Source organism: Dendrobates tinctorius, unplaced genomic scaffold (assembly GCF_039654945.1).
Source record: "Dendrobates tinctorius isolate UK_male_01 unplaced genomic scaffold, ASM3965494v1 ptg000027l, whole genome shotgun sequence".
NCBI classification, from domain to species: domain Eukaryota; kingdom Metazoa; phylum Chordata; class Amphibia; order Anura; family Dendrobatidae; genus Dendrobates; species Dendrobates tinctorius.
Genome location: NW_027361695.1, coordinates 2,343,667 through 2,360,849, shown reverse-complemented (window position 1 = coordinate 2,360,849; position 17,183 = coordinate 2,343,667). Strand labels below are relative to the sequence as shown.

General features: G+C 45.7%; 1 protein-coding gene across 5 annotated transcripts in view; it reads left to right on the top strand.

The window, feature by feature from the left end:
• Positions 1-17,183, top strand: part of MTMR14 (myotubularin related protein 14) — a 32,682-nt gene that overhangs the window by 1,611 nt on the left and 13,888 nt on the right. For all 5 annotated transcript variants that reach the window (XM_073569672.1, XM_073569673.1, XM_073569674.1 and 2 more), the window contains exons 2-11: positions 1,793-1,941; positions 3,574-3,682; positions 4,052-4,127; positions 4,236-4,293; positions 4,854-4,973; positions 5,247-5,320; positions 5,648-5,718; positions 6,771-6,845; positions 9,505-9,571; positions 11,294-11,379. In XM_073569672.1, the coding sequence (XP_073425773.1) occupies positions 1,793-1,941; positions 3,574-3,682; positions 4,052-4,127; positions 4,236-4,293; positions 4,854-4,973; positions 5,247-5,320; positions 5,648-5,718; positions 6,771-6,845; positions 9,505-9,571; positions 11,294-11,379 (885 nt within the window). The remainder of the gene's footprint in view (positions 1-1,792; positions 1,942-3,573; positions 3,683-4,051; positions 4,128-4,235; positions 4,294-4,853; positions 4,974-5,246; positions 5,321-5,647; positions 5,719-6,770; positions 6,846-9,504; positions 9,572-11,293; positions 11,380-17,183) is intronic.

Below are 17,183 nucleotides of genomic sequence, written 5' to 3'. Positions count from 1 at the left end.
TTGAAGGGGCACAGTTCTCCAACCTCTTCGCTGTTTACGTCCTTCGTTCTCATTTGCCTCTTGTACATTTGGTCGCGGCTCTCCTGGGGATCGCAGCTTAGTCCCATTTATTTCATACACTATTTTTTACTGAACTGGAAAACCCCTTTCTTGCTCCATTCACTGTCTGCCCGCAGAGGATGCGACAACCTCCACATTTCTCCGCAAGTTCTAAAAGTGGCAATAAAAGTTGTCAAGTTTTATTTTCTACTAGCTGAAGAGCCCGGCGCTGCCCGGGCATACTAACTAACTGTGGTTAGTTATAGCAAATTATAATTATCCTCCGTCCCATAGTCCCGTGCCCATATACCCATCATACATCCTCCGTCCCATAGTCGAGTGCCCATATACCCATCATACATATCCTCCATCCCGTAGTCCCATGCCAATATACCCATCACACATCCTCCGTCCCATAGTCGAGTGCCCATATACCCGTCACACATCCTCCGTCCCATAGTCCCGTGCCCATATACCCATCATACATATCCTCCATCCCATAGTCGAGCGCCCATATACCCATCACACATCCTCCATCCCATAGTCCCGTGCCCATATACCCATCATACATATCCTCCATCCCATAGTCCCGTGCCCATATACCCATCATACATATCCTCCATCCCATAGTCCCGTGCCCATATACCCGTCATACATATCCTCCATCCCATAGTCAACCATTATGACATCATAATGTGCGGCGGGGCTTGCAACCTATGATGACATCAGCGTCGCCATGGCAACCATTATGACATCATATGAGGGGCGGGGCTTGATACACACTTTTTCCCCATTATGTAGATAGGGGCAAAATTGTTTGGTGAATTGGAACGCGCGGGGTTAAAATTTCGCCTCACAACATAGCCTAGGACACTCTCGGGGTCCAGACGTTTGACTGTGCCAAATTTTGTGGCTGTAGCTGCGACGGTGCGGATGCCAATCCCGGACATACATACATACACACACTTGAGCTTTATATATTAGATTAAAAGGGGTCGCCCCTTCAGCTTTCCCAGGACCAAGAAAAGGCAGAAAAGACCCTTTAACAACTTGTCAGACTCTGAAGACCGCTGCCGATCTCCCTTTACCCTTGGAGGATGTGATTCTTCCTGATTCTGAATAGAAGTGAAAATGACAGCGGAGGATTTCCTTTTTATTTATTTTTTACTTTTCCTCCCGTCGGTACTCTGCTGACTGCGGCAGGTTTCGGAGCCATTTCATAATCCTCGCCGGTTGTATAGTTTTATTCCTGTGAAAAGTTCAACAAAGTGTTGTGAAACTTTACTCAAGTGAGTAAAACAGGCGGCAGGGAGTGTCCTCCAACTGCCTATGTACCGGGGGATGGAAAGAGTTGATCAGTTTTGTGTACATAAAGCGAGTACCCCAATATCTCACTGTAGGGGGTCAGAGCTCCATTTCCAGATGCAGGAAGCAAAATTCCTGCATAGACGTAAAGGCAAATGACAAAATTCTGGTTACCCGGAGCCACCACTAGAGGGAGCTCATTGTATGCACGTTAGGAAGCTCCCTCTAGTGGCGGCTGCAGGTAGCCCGAAATCTGTTACTAACGCTCCGCCTGTGTAGGGAACTTCACGCTCTGTATGACGAAATCTGCTAAACATGATATGTCGGTTTGGGGCCTATATTTCTGAACTAGACCTACGTTCGCTCAGCCGTGGGTTTGTTACAATGTACCAGAGCAGCTCCGTCTCCAGCTCCTGTTACTGATCAGGTTTCTGTCCTCGCTGCGCAGGTGGAGCGGATTGAGCGGCGGTGTCTGCAGCTTTTCAGGAGAGATTATTGCTACAGCATCATCCAGAACCCAAATGGGGAGCTGTGCAGCCACTACCCCCGACAGATCGTCTTCCTGGAGTACGAGAGCGCCGAGGACGAGAAGCACACGTATGTAACGCCAGTATGTGTGTAATGCCTCTGATAACCCGGCACTGCAGTACACTGTGGGATAGTCTCATAGGAGATTAACCTTCTCATTTAGGTTTTATCACATTTCGATAACGGTCTGATAATCCGATTCCATTGATTCGTGGATTTTGCTGCGTGAACATATAATATATGTGCATGTAATACTTTCTTTTCCAACCGTCACATTCACCTTTGTGCAGGTAGGGGGCAGCATCTCCCTACAAAATGAGCCCTGTGCCGTATAGCTCAGACTGCGGGACGCTGTGTTCTCTCCTGTATCACGTCTGGATTAATGTCTGATTCGGTCACCGCTCCGATAATCTGCCATAGAAATGCTCAGCGTTCTCTATGACTCGGGTGTAATGCAGGCGAGCCGCAGACGACGAGAGAAGTGTGTGATCTCTGCGAGTATCCTGATAGTGGCCCATAGTGAGGCCATAACGAGTGTGCGGCGGAGGCCACCTACCTGCACCCATGGATTGTAGCCCGCACTCTGTCGCTCACTCTCACTTTCTTGTCCTCTCTTTCACCATTCTGTCTTGTTCGCTCTCCAATTTGCTTTCTCTTTCTTTGTGTCTTGCTCACTTTCCTCCTTTGTGTCTCGCTCTCTCTGTTGCTCTGTCATTCTCCCACACTCTTTTTGTGTCTATCTCACTCGCTTTTTGTTGGGTGTGCACTTTGTTTTGTCTTTCTTGTGCGTGCTTTCTTTTTGTGGCTTGCGCTCTCGCTTTCTTTCTTGTGGCTGGCGCTCTCGCTTTCTTTCTTGTGGCTTGCGCTCTCGCTTTCTTTCTTGTGGCTTGCGCTCTCGCTTTCTTTCTTGTGGCTTGCGCTCTCGCTTTCTTTCTTGTGGCTTGCGCTCTCGCTTTCTTTCTTGTGGCTTGCGCTCTCGCTTTCTTTCTTGTGGCTTGCGCGCTCTCGCTTTCTTTCTTGTGGCTGGCGCTCTCGCTTTCTTTCTTGTGGCTGGCGCTCTCTCGCTTTCTTTCTTGTGGCTTGCGCGCTCTCGCTTTCTTTCTTGTGGCTTGCGCGCTCTCGCTTTCTTTCTTGTGGCTTGCGCGCTCTCGCTTTCTTTCTTGTGGCTTGCGCGCTCTCGCTTTCTTTCTTGTGGCTTGCGCGCTCTCGCTTTCTTTCTTGTGGCTTGCGCGCTCTCGCTTTCTTTCTTGTGGCTTGCGCGCTCTCGCTTTCTTTCTTGTGCCTGGCGCGCTCTCACTTTCTTTCTTGTGCCTGGCGCGCTCTCACTTTCTTTCTTGTGGCTGGCGCGCTCTCGCTTTCTTTCTTGTGGCTGGCGCGCTCGCTTGCTTTCTTTCTTGTGGCTGGCGCGCTCGCTTGCTTTCTTTCTTGTGGCTGGCGCGCTCTCGTTTTCTTTCTTGTGGCTGGCACGCTCTCGTTTTCTTTCTTGTGGCTGGCGCGCTCGCTTTCTCTCTTGTGGCTTGTGCGCTCTCGCTTTCTTTCTTTCTTGTGGCTTGTGCGCTCTCGCTTTCTTTCTTGTGGCTGGCGCGCTCTCGTTTTCTTTCTTGTGGCTTGTGCGCTCTCGCTTTCTTTCTTGTGGCTGTCGCGCTCTCCTTGTCTTTCGCTCTTTCTGCAATAATGATTTCCTGTGATTTTGTGTTTCAGGTTTGAGAGCACAGTGCAGGTCAGCAAGTTACAAGACCTTGTAAACCGCAGTAAAATGGCGCGATGCCGAGGACGCTTTGTCTGTCCTGTTATCCTTTACAAGGGAAAGGTAATGGCTTCTTTCCTCTCTTGCATCCACAGTACAGGCCGCACTCAGCAGCTGCTCATCCCAGACCGTCATATTCTCATTGTTTTCAGTCTGTCATCCCAATGGGGCGGCTGTGACTCTCTGCACAGACCGATGGCTGCGGCGCCGCCGTGCTGGGCAACTTCTAAGGAGAATGTAGCTCTGCCCCGGCACTGCATCCCCTTCATCCCTAACAACCATGAAGTGAAGGCGTATCCCTTCCTTTATCAAATACCCTTTTTATATCAAAATCTGCCTCAAATTACTGCGCAGTAAATGCAAATTTTGCAATTTTTTGGAAGTGCTGCAGATTTTTGCATTTGTCCTGAGGTTTCCTGCTTTCCCTTGCAGCACATTTGCAGGTCGGCAACACTGGCCGGATGGGGGGAGTTATATGGTCGCACCGGTTACAATTTCATCTTCTCAGGTAAGATTAATGGTCGTTGCTCTGCGCCTTGACGTTGGCTCCTCCGTCACTTCAGTGCCAGCAGCGCTGTACTCCATTCTCAGATCTATCTGTGAATATTTTCTTCAGGGGGCGCGGATGACTCCTGGGCGGATACCGAAGTTGCGGAGGATGACTCTGTAGCCAGGTATTGTATGAGACGCTCTAGATATTAGGATTATATTAAAGCCCAGAATTGAATCTTCCATATGACACCAGCGCATCAGTCTGGGGGCAGTATATAGAGAGCAGTCATTAGTCATGCAGTGTGAAAAGTTTTACGTCCTGGGAGAACATCAGGGCACAAGATCCCAGCCTGTCACTGTCATTTCTCCTTTTCAGTGACCTCACAGATGAGGCAGGAACTTGTCCTCATGTTATCACCCCTCTTACCGATCCCATCACTGTCATCTCTCTCCTAGTATGGCTGGTGTCAAAGGGAATACAGGACCTCTGCCTCATGGTATAGCCTCACTTACTAATCGCAGCTCGCTGATGTCCTCTCCCCAGTGACCCTCAGGGACTGGATTCAGGAACTTGTCGTCTTGTTATCACCCCGCTCACTGATCAGGGATTGTACCTGCTTTCTGATGTTTTACTGTGATGCAAAATTAAATGATGGTGACCGGGATTGTAACCTGTGGGGGGGGCGCACCACCACCATGATGTAAGTTATCTAACCAGCTCATTCTCATTTCTTCTTTCCAGGAACGGAGACTCTCAATTCGACAAAGTCCGGGGCCACGACATCAAATTGTTGCGCTACTTGTCTGTCCGGTATATCTGTGACCTGATGGTAGAAAACAAGAAAGTGAAATTTGGTCTCAAGTGAGTTTTGTTTGTATTTTAGTACAATTTTTGTAATATATAGAATATATATATATATATATATATATATTTTTTTTTTTTTTTCAAAAACATGGGTCAACGAAAATATTTGATCTCCTCCTTTTTAAGATGTTGATTATTATTATAAATTTATTTTCTTCCTCCATTGAACCCAATCAGTTGGGGCAGTGTAGATTTTGTAACGCCAAATTTTCCCTTACGAAATAAGGATTATACATCAAACTGGTGCGTTTTTTCTTTTCTTCTATCAAGTGTCACTTCTTCTGAAAAGGTGGACAAGGCTCAGCGGTATGCAGACTTCACGCTCTTGTCGATTCCTTATCCAGGTAGAAAACATTAATCCTTTTTTATAACTCATTTTGCTTTGTGTCAGAGGATCTTTAAATGGGATGCAAATATCGATGACTTATCGTTAGAATGGATCCTAGATCTGATTGGTGGGCTTTCAACTTCTGACACTTCCACCGACCTGCCGTTACCCAGTCCTGCGGCCGCTGGAAGATCCGTGTACAGAGCTGGAAATCTGACGGCTCCGCACACCATGTAGCAACCGTTCTCATAAGAGCTGAGTACCTGAGACCAGACTCTACACAACGTATGGACTTGTGCTGTGTACTACTTGTTTTCTTTTTATGTCTTCTGCTTTCTTGCAGGCTGTGAATTTTTTAAGGATTACAAGGATCGAGACTATGCTGCAGAAGGACTTGTATTTAACTGGAAGCAGGTAGGATTCACCGCATGACCCTAGTATGCACTGATTTCTGTATTGTAACCTATGACGTAGATTTATTAAAGAGTCTTGTCAGCACAGACTGCAAAAATGAAGTACAAGTGCTCAGTGCATCACGGCGGGGCCAATACTTTATATACACCTTCCCGCCTGCTTGGTTTCCATCTCTCTCCACCCTTCTCCGGCTCTCAGAAGCCAGAGCTGTCGATCAAAGAGGAGGAGGTTAGGGTGGATATGTAGGGGAAAACAAGCCGGTGGGAATGTCCGTGTTGCACCGAGTGCCTGTGCTAGGTTTGAACAGTCATTGTGCGCTGACGGAGATCCTTTTAAGTGCTGCCGCAAATATGACCACCTGCCGATGCATAATTCAGCAGACACAATTTAGTACAGAAAGCACCAGATATGTTTACATGGGAAAACACCACTTCAGCTTTGGAGTGGTGTTTTACAGGGTCATTATATTCTGTGGCCCAAGACTGGCAAATTCTGAGGACTTGGGAGCTACACCCCGGATCAGGAGACTGGCCGCCATCCTGTTAATTATCGGCAGCACATGTCCTGTACATGGGGTGATGTGCTGCTGTAGGTACCCTCACTGCTTCCCAACAATTGCATATAGCGCCCTTCAGACTGCGGCAGTCGCTATAGAGGACACTATATGTGACACATGGCATTTGTGGCTGCCACTTTAATATAAATGTTAGTCTTTGGGGATCTGTGGACATCACATGCTGTCAAGTGATTGTTTGTGCTGCTGACTATTGTAAGGTCCCTCTACTGAACCCCTAGAGAGCTCATCCAGCTCCTTGTATTTCCACATTTGGGAGCATTGCTGCTTTCGTTACCTGCCGTGAATCTTTGGGTCTTGTATATGTCCAGCCGGTGGCATACAAGCCTTAGACTCATTATAGGGGCAGGTGCATGGTACTTGTCAGAGGTCAATAACGCCCCTATTTAAAATTGACCCAAAAATGTAGTTGCTATTAATGTTTGGTATAATCTGTACTCTGAAGTCTCTCATGTGCCGTGTACTTCTCCATCCACAGGATTATGTTGATGCCCCTTTAAGCATCCCAGTCTGCTTGACAAGACACCTAAACATTGACTGGCGGGAATACCAGGTAAACGGGTGATGCTCATCATGTGAGGGGCCCTGCGCTCTGCCACACGCATTTCTCACCCTACCGGAAGCGCCCTTTGCTGTCGTCTACCCCCGAGGCTGCAGAATGGCTGACAAGATGATAAAAGTACAGACCATCAGGAGCGGCGCCTCTCTGTGTCCTGATAGCAAAGGTTCCCCTTGTGGTAAAGCCTCTGGGATCTTCCAGCAGATTTGAGGACCCAGCATGTGTGAAGCCGAAGAAAATGGGTCAGCGCATGGCAGGAGGTGCTGCGGGCCGCTCATGTTAACGGGGTTGGCTTAGAAACGTCTAATTGAAGCTCCTAGTGCAGATGCCACTCAGTCTGCGGGGACAGGACTGCGGAGTCTCGTCTTATCCTATAGATTTATTTACCTTTTTAATTTCAACGTAATTGATTCTAACACTACTGTGTCCATAAAAAGTGAGACCTCCTGCAGGGAAAAGTATCACTCTGAAGTTATTGTAAGTAGTGCAGCTATTGCAATCTTTAGGGTGGGTCATCAACATAAGGTCTGTGGGTATCCGACACCCGGCACTGCCACTGATCTGTGGTTGTCAGAACAAGGACACCTATATAAATATGATTACCTATGTGGGGTCCCACAGTTATCGCCCCCCTGGAATTGCATGATTGCTCAAAGAATTTTGTTGGAGACAGGCCTGTGATTTAATCATCTTTCAGCAGGCAGAATTGGGGCACAGCCCAGCAGGCGTCCGGGAAGTGCTGAGCCATCACTTGTCGGAGAGTGCAGATATACATCGTACAAAAATCATCCTGGGAACTGTCGGGCGGAGGAATAAAAATAATATATATATATATATACACACACACACCACACACAAAATAATGGAAACACCGGGAAACATCAACAAAAGTTAGTTTAATATGGTGTAGGTCCACCTTTTGCGGTGATTACAGCCTCAATTCTCCGAGGTATGGATTCACACAAGGTGTGAATTGTTTCCAAAGGAATTGTAGCCCATTCTTCAGGTAAAACACCCTCCAGTTCGTTGAGCGACGATGGCGGAAATCGACGTCTAACTTGAATCTCTAAAATCGACCATAAATGCTCAATAGTGTTGAGGTCTGGGGATTGTGTGGGCCAGATGAGATGCTCTACTTCATTAGAATGTTCCTCGTGCCATGCTTTAACGATTCTAGCTGTATGAATTGGTGCATTATCATCCTGAAAGATGGCGTTCCCCTCCGGGAACAGTGCTTGAACCATAGGATGCACTTGGTCACCCAAAATGCCTAAATAATCACGGCTGTAATTCTTCCATGAAGGCATATCATTGGCCCGGTGGATCTCCACGAAATAGCACCCCAGATCATCACAGAACCTCCACCATGTTTTACTGTTGGGAGAAGGCAGTCTGGATGGAATGCTTCTTTCGGCTGTCTCCAAACGTACACTCGGCCGGAGGTTGGAAATGGGGTAAACGATGATTCGTCTGAGAATATCCCATGTTTCCACTTCTTGAGGGGCCAATTCTGGAGGTTTCTACACCACTCTAAACGCTTGGAAACATTTGTCATTGACAGCAGCGGTTTTCTAATTGCAGCTCTTCCGTGGAATCCAGATTTGTGCCGCTCCCGACGAACAGTTTTCGTTTAAACTGGGTTCTGTAGGTGTTCATTGAGCTCAGCAGTGATTTTCGGAGCCGTGGTCTTGCGATTCTCTCTCACAATTCGCTTTAGAGTCCGACGGTCTTTCTCAGTCAACTGCGACTTTCGGCCGGACCTGTGCTTTGCTGCTGACGTTTTTCCTTCTCTTTCAAACGCAGTCATTACTTTGGAGACAGTACCTCTTGACACGCCAAGCATTCGGGCACTTTCTGTTACACTACCGCCTGCCATACGAGCACCAACAATTTGGCCTCTTTGAAAATCCGAGAGGTCTGCCATTGGTATCAGGTTCTCATCAATGTTCTTACAATTCTGCAAAACAAACAGTTAATTTACAGACACATATCACATAACACAAATAATCAACTACAAAACATTACCATATGTTACGGTTTGCATGTTTATAACATGTTCGAAGACTATGATGCCAAAACGTTAGGTGTTTCCATTATTTTGTCCAACTCCTGTGTGTGTGTGTGTGTATGTATATATATATATATATGTGTGTGTGTCATTAATACGTTAACTCTTCACTCCATTATCAAGAAAATAAGTGGTTGATATTGTGTGTGGGGGGGGGGGGTCCCGTCATCCTCCCTTTGCTCCTCTTGTCACTTTCATTTGCACTAATGCCGGTGACATGGATTCACAATGGCGTCTGCCTCCTGACTACACAGAACAATATCCTCGAAGTCTTATAGTATATGGGGGGGGAGGGGGGTGTTACACTGCGATGTGCAAGTGAGCAGTGTATTAAGGAGGGGGAGGTCTAGAGACCACCGTAGGATAGTTTCCCTTGGTCTAATGCTTGTGTTACTCCCTAAGCAGAGCTGCAGTGGAAAGAATGGGGGGGAAACACATCAACAACCCAAGATTTTAATGAGGCAAAAGGCTGATTTCATCCTACATTGGACTCCAGTAGACAACGCGTTTTTTTTGTTTTTCTTTTACTATAACCCGTCTTCCACTTTTTTATTTTTTTTTTTTTTTTTTTTTTTTTTGGTGCAGAGTTGGGACTTGGTGAAGCAGACGCAGAATTACCTGAGGCTCCTCATTCACATCATCAACGGGGACGGTAAGAGTCTCCTCTGCCATTTAACACTGAGAGTAAAATGGAAATAATCTGAAATATTTAGGGCAAGAAGTAGCTAAATGCTTAGGGTCCGCGATCTTGGGGATTTTGCCCTGGACCTTTTACCTCTGTGTGTGAATGCAGCCTTAGGAGCACGTATGAAGCCTTCTGAAATGTCACAATTTCCAGATAAGGAGCCTTCCTTCATCTGACTGCTATACACATGCACGCTCGGGTTGGCTGAGCATGCACATGTCCTGTACGTAGACGGGAGGAAGCAGCTGACGGACACCTTCATGGTTCATCCTATAATAATCCAGCTCTAGTGTTTGGTACCTCGCTAGTTTGGTAAAGGATATAATATTAGGAGGAGGTTATCTTAAAGGGGAAGTTCTCCAGTGGCCCCCAGTACACGGCAATCGATTATACCAAATGACCCCGTATATAATCCTTCCCTGTGGTCGTCCTTCTGTTACCCTCGGGATGAGTCGGATGATGGGGGTTACTCTTCTCTGAGATTAGATCCACAGTCACATAACACGCAGCGTTTCGCCCAAAGTCGCACATGGCTAAGCTGAAACGTAAGCTCTTGGCGAGGGAGAAACACTTTAATTTCACACTTCTTTTGTGCCACCTGGGTCCAAGAGCTCGGAAAACATTGCTAAATGCCAAGCAGAATTTAAAGGGGTTGTTCACAGCGGTGTGCGGCTTGGATAGGAACCGAAGGATCTAAAGACGATAGGAAGTTCATATTTCCCTTTGTCATCTATGTGTAAACAGCGGCGATTATAAATGGGGGGGCCCCCAGATCTACTGAACCCAATTTTGCAAGAACTGTCTTCCACATACCTTCCACCATAACCTTAGCAGTGTCGGGGATACTTGACGGTGGATTTTTACTTTTTTTTTATTACAAGCCATTCACTGACAGCAAGCAGGACTAGGGGGAAAAAAAGGGATACATTTTATGTATTACTAATTTATAAAAGATGGAACAAGCCATTTAGAAAGAAGATTAGTCAAACATGGCGGCTTTCTTGGGAAACCGTTCCACCCTTGTCTTTCTCTAGTATTGCAGCTCTGTTACATTGACCTGGTTAGGGTTGAGCCGCAACCTGCGGACAAGTATAACTGATTCTGGAAGAATATGCCATATTTACTGATCTCAGACATGTAAACTCGCTCATTTGGTTAACGTCCCCTTTAAGCATGTCTCCTTCTATACTATATCTCTTACCGAACCGGCAAGGTATCAGATGCTACAGCTGGCCGTGCACATTAGATTAGTATAGGACAAACAAGGTGCCTGATGGCTGCTTTCCTCCCCTGTCTATGTATATAACACGTGCACACTCCGCCAAACTGAGCGTGCATGTGTATAGTGGTCAGAAGACCACAGAAACGAATGGTCGGCTGCCGCGGTCATGGGGTATATGAGATATGACTGCTGCATGCTAGGGGAGTTGGATACAGAGGGTAAGATATTGGGTGACTATATATTTTACCGCCCATGTGCAGCTTTTTAATTAACCCCTTTAAGTCTAGTGCCATACAGCCTATGCATATAGTCAGCAAAGCGCTTTCGCAGCCCCCCAGAATCGTATAAGAAAAGCGAAAAAGGTTGACATGGCCGTGTTTAATGCGCAGCGCTGTTACATACTTTCTCATGGTCAATTGCTGTGAAATATGTATTGGACTAATACGTGCTGCACTCTTCCTCTGCAGAAAACAGCGGGTTGCTGGTGCACTGTATATCCGGGTGGGATCGGACGCCGCTGTTCATTTCACTCCTGAGACTCTCGCTTTGGGCTGTGAGTAGATTTTTAGACATAAGAGGTTTTTTGTGTGATTATTTTAACCCATTTAAATCCTCAGATATTTGAAAGTTTCTCTTCTTGGTGTAAAGCTCGTACAGAAGTTTGCGGACCTTGGTTCGATCACGGACCACAATGCGCGGACTAGCTGCACATCTCCCAACCGGAGCAAGATGGCTTCATATATTTCCATGAGGCTGTCAGGCTTTGGTTTGGAGACCCACGGCCAGTCCATACACTGTGATCCATGCATGGCCGGACCGAGATCCGCGGACCTCTACATGAGACCTAGAGCTGGGATTAGGAATCGTATTTGCCTTCATTTTAAAAACCTCCTATTTTTGTGTAGCATCTGTGCAGATCTGTGTACACTAGGATGACTAATCCGTTGCTCCATGGTTACAGAATAACAGAAAAAAAAAAAAAACACAAACGTTGAGCTCTGAACTTGCAGGTCCACAAGCGAACATAGAAGCAGCTATACAGATATTGGCCAACAGGATAGAGAAGGACAAACGTGAGCATAGACTGCAGAAACCGAGCTCTGAACTTGCAGTTGCTCAAGCAGAGAATACAGGTATTCGCCAATGGGACAGACTAGGACAAATATGCACATAGACTGCAAACCAGTATGTAACCAGAGAAAGCAGCAGCTATATAGAGGTCTGCCAACTGCACAGCACAGGGTAAAAGTGAGCGTAGACTGCAAACGCTGAGCTCTGACCTTGAAGCCCCACAAGTAGACATGGATGAGAAAGAAGCTGTATAGATATTTGCCAGTATTGATGAATGAAATAATCCTCCTGTAACGCCCGCTCCACCCCGCGCTCTTCTGACTAACTTGATCACTGCTGGTAATATCCGTAGATCTGCTGTAAACTTATCGCCTTGTAAGACAACTACTTGGCGCTGATGCATCTAATGAGCGACTGTGCCCCCCGTTCTGCCGAGCATCGGGCGTGCTGCACTATTCAGCCAGTTTGTTCCTCCAAATGATAAGACAAAAAAGATAAGAAAAGTAAATGCAAGCTGTGAACTCGCAGGTCCAGACTGTGCCAAATGCGTCTGGTAAGGGGATCACTGCTTCTCTTAAGGGCATGTCACACTAAGCAATATCGCTATAACTTGTGACGTAGCAGCGATATTGCTAGCGATATCGCTGTGTGTGATACTTACCTCCGACCGCTCCCCCGCTGATTATCGCTGATCGCGCGAGAACGTCCAGGACCGTTTCTCGTCGTCAGCTTCCTGCGGCGCTTCCTGTGGAGAGACGAGCGTGGAGCCGGGCGGGAGGACGCAGGATCGCCTGGTGTGACAGGTAAGTAGCGACCCCCGTCCCCTGCGATGTCGCTGGTGAGATCTGCCTGTGTGGCAGCTCACTAGTGACCACTTAGCGATGTACCAGCGATCCTGACCGCGTCATATCGCTGGTCGGGATCGCTGGTGCATCGCTAAGTGTGACAGTACCTTTAATGAGAAGTTCACAGAGAGAGGCTTTAAAACGAAGGATTGGGAAAAGAAAAATCTCCTCTGCAGCCAAGAGGAATGGTGTGTGACATAAGAACACAATAGAAAATGGCTTTACTTCTACCCCTCTGTACAACTTTTTTATGGACTTTGTGCGATGCTAAACATTAGACTCAGATCCATTTGAGATGAAAGATTATAGTTCCCAACGCGTTTCGAAGTAATTACTTCTTCCTGAGGGGATGACAGACATCAGCGCAGACGTGCATCTGGTTCATACTGTCAGGGAGGCAGGGGAGCGGTGCAGACATGCATCTAGTCCACACGGTCAGGAATGTACCCCCTAGCAAGCAGGTATGCAGGGGAGCGGTGCAGACATGCATCTGGTCCACACGGTCAGGAATGCACCCTCTAGCAAGCAGGTATGCAGGGGAGCGGTGCAGACATGCACCTGGTCCACACGGTCAGGAATGAACCCTCTAGCAAGCAGGTATGCAGGGGAGCGGTGCAGACATTCATCTGGTCCGTCCTGGTAAGCATGGTGGCGGGGGAGCGTTGCAGACATGCATCTGGTCCATGCAGTCAGGGTCGCACCCCCCTAGCAAGCAGGGGAGAGCGATGTGCTCCTGAAAGTAGAAGAGGAGGAAAGCTCCTTTGACCGAAGCCATGATGCCATAGGGAGACGGGCACACAGGTGCTACCATTCCAGACTCATCCATAAGTGAGGTTGGTGCTTGTTTTTTGTGAAAAATAATTATTATTCTATAATCTCAGATGACCTCTATGAAGGACCTGTCCATTAGTCTGACTTTACGCCTTTCCCCGCCAGACATAAGTGGCAGATTTTCAGCTTTACACCCGGGCTTCTCGCCAGAAATATTTAATCTTTCCGTTTTATCTCCTCCGCACACCTTTCATCTCTCATTCTTTTAATAGCATTGTTATATTGGTAACTAATTTATAGGAATCTCTTTTTAAAAGTCGCATTCAAAGGATGCGGCCCATATTCTGTGTGACAGATCCGTATACTCCTTGCCGGGATGCTGGAGCGCTCTTTATGCCCCCAACCATCCCCGTCCTTCCCAAACTCTGGTTCCCGTCAGGATGTGATTCTCTTTCATGCCGGTGGAGTATTCATAATTTATGCTTTTTACAAGGCACTTTGTTAGGAGATGACTCTGAGCCTTGAGAAAGATTTCACTTATTCTTGCATGATTCAACACCGGCTGATAGAGACAAGGGAGAAAAGTCAATTTTGGCATCAAGGTTGTCGGATGATGTGTAGCCATTGACTGGTATTTGCCTTCTGCCATTTGCCCTAAATCACGTCTATATATGAAAGAAAAAAATGAAAATATTGGCATTGGGGTAGACTGCATCGGAATAATGATGATGCTTTAACATTTGTGCAGACTTAGAATCATAGAATCGTAGAGTTGGAAGGGACCTCCTGGGCCATCTGGTCCAACCCCCTGCTCAAAGCAGGATTCGCTAAATCATCCCAGTCAGATGTCTGTCCAGCCTCTGTTTGAAGACTTCCATTGAAGGAGAACGCACCACTTCTCGTGGCAGCCTGTTCCACTCATTGATCACTCTAACTGTCAAAAAGTTTTTTCTAATATCTAATCTGTGTCTCCTCCCATTCAGTTTCATCCCATTGCTTCTAGTCTTTCCTTGTGCAAATGAGAATAAAGTTGATCCTTCTACAATGTGACAGCCATTTAGATATTTGTAGACAGCTATTAAGTCTCCTCTCAGTCTTCTCTTTTGCAAACTAAACATTCCCAAATCCTGCAACCTTTCCTCATAAGACAGGGTTTTCAGACCGGTCACCATTCTGGTCGCTCTTTTCTGAACTTGCTCCAGTTTGTTGATGTCTTTTTTAAAATGTGGTGCCCAAAACTGGACACAATATTCCAGATGAGGTCTGACCAAAGAGGAGTAGAGGGAAATAATGACTTCACGTGATCTAGACTGTATGCTTCTGTTAATACATCCTAGAATTGCATTTGCCTTTTTTGCTGCTGCATCACACTGTTGACTCATATTCAGTCTGTGATCTATTAGTATACCCAAGTCTTTTTCACATGTGCTGTCACTTAGCCCTATTCCTCCCATTCTATATATGCTTTTTTCATTTTTATTGCCCAGATGTAGTACTTTGCATTTCTCCCTGTTAAAAACCATTCTGTTAGTTGCTGCCCACTTCTCCAGTTTATTTAAATCTTTTTGAATCCTCTCTCTCTCTTCTCTAGTATTAGCTATCCCTCCTAGCTTTGTGTCATCAGCAAATTTAATCAGTTTACCCTCAATTCCTTCATCTAAATCGTTGATAAAGATGTTGAACAATACAGGGCCCAGGACAGAGCCCTGTGGTACCCCACTTGAGACATTCTTCCAACTGGATGTGCAGCCATTTACGACCACTCTTTGGGTCCGATCACTAAGCCAGTTATGAATCCACCTAATAGTTGCCTTGTCCATTCCATACTTAGTCATTTTTTCAATAAGGATTGTATGAGAGACTTTGTCAAATGCTTTGCTGAAGTCAAGATATACTATATCTACAGCATTTCCTTGATCCACCCAATCAGTGATTCCGTCATAGAAGGAAATTAAGTTAGTCTGACATGACTTATTAGTTACAAACCCATGCTGACTCTGTTTGATCACTTCATTCTTATCCAGGTATTGACATACATGTTGTTTAATAATTTGTTCAAAGATCTTTCCTGGTATAGAAGTCAGACTCACCGGCCTATAGTTGCCTGGGTCCACCTTCTTCCCCTTTTTGAAGATAGGAACAACATTTGCTCTTCTCCAGTCTTCTGGCACTTCTCCTGTTCTCCAAGAATTTTCAAAGATTATGGAGAGGGGTTCAAAAATTTCTTCTGCTATCTCCTTCAGTACTCTGGGGTGTAATTCATCTGGACCTGGAGACTTGAATTCATTTAGGTTAGCTAAGTGTTTCCTCACTATCTTTCTGTTTATAGATATCCTGGATTCTTCTATTCCCTTAATAGGACAGTGAATAACAGTTGATGTTACATTTCCTTTCTGAGAGAAAACAGATGCAAAATAGGAATTTAAAAGTTCAGCCTTCTCAACATCCTGTCTTACCATTTCATCATTTTCATCCTGTAAAAATCCTATAGCATCTTTGACTTTTACTTTTGACATATCCCCAAAATCCTTTATTATTGCTTTTGACATCTCTTGCAAGCCTCAATTCATTTTCAGCTTTAGATAATCTGATTTGTGCCCTGCAGGTTCTGCAGACAGCATTATATTCTTCTTTAGATATGCCTCCCTCTTTCCATTTTAAAAACATTTTTTTCTTCCTTTTTAGCATGTGCTTAAGTTCTGTGTTCATCCATCCTGGTTTCCTTAAATGCTTCCTATTCTTCCCTCTTTTCGGAATTGTTAACAACTGTGCTTTGAGAATTTCATTTTTCAAGATTTCCCATCCTTCCTGGACATTTTTGTCTTTAAGGATATCCAGCCATTGGATCCCTCCAATTATCTTTCTGAATCCCTTAAAATCTGCCTTTCTGAAATCTAACCTTGACGTCTGAGTCTTCACAGGTCTTCCGCCTCTAGTTAGCCAAAATTCTAAAATAGCATGGTCGCTACCTCCTAGGGTTCCAGCCACTTTTACCTCCTCAACCATTTCCTCCCTGTTTATAAGGATTAGATCCAAGGTAACAGTTCCCCTTGTTTTCTCCCCTACCTTTTGGAAGATAAAGTTGTCAGCAAGAGAGGATAAGAATTTCCTTGACCTGTTAGTTTTGCCTGAGAGAGATTCCCAACAAATGTCTGGATAGTTGAAATCTCCCATGACAACTATGTCATATTTTTTGGAGAACTTCCATTATTCAGTCTTCCTCTAATTTCACGTTAGACATCTTATTACATCCCCCTCCATTATAATGCTCATTGTCAAGATTTCTGGCCTTATACGTGGCGAGAATTATCCATCAATTTGGTTTTTATTTAATGGGTGATTTTTTTTATTTTTTTTTGCCACTAGAGGGAGCACATTGTACAGGCTTTATAATTGTATACACTAAGCTCTTGCCCTCCCCCAAGTGGTGGCTGTCGGAAGTCAGATTTTGGAGCTTTTGCCAATTGGAAACTATTCTATTTGAAGTGGAGATGGTAAGAAAGCAAGAACAGAGTCTCCTGGAGTCCTTTTTTTTATTATTATTTCCACAGAGATTTGCAAGAGCATGCTGGGAGTTGTAGTTTTACAACAGCTGGGTTGCTGGCATCCTAAGGAGGATATAGTCTCTCAGTGCTGGCGTTTGTGCGTTTCTATGCACGTCTCTCACCGA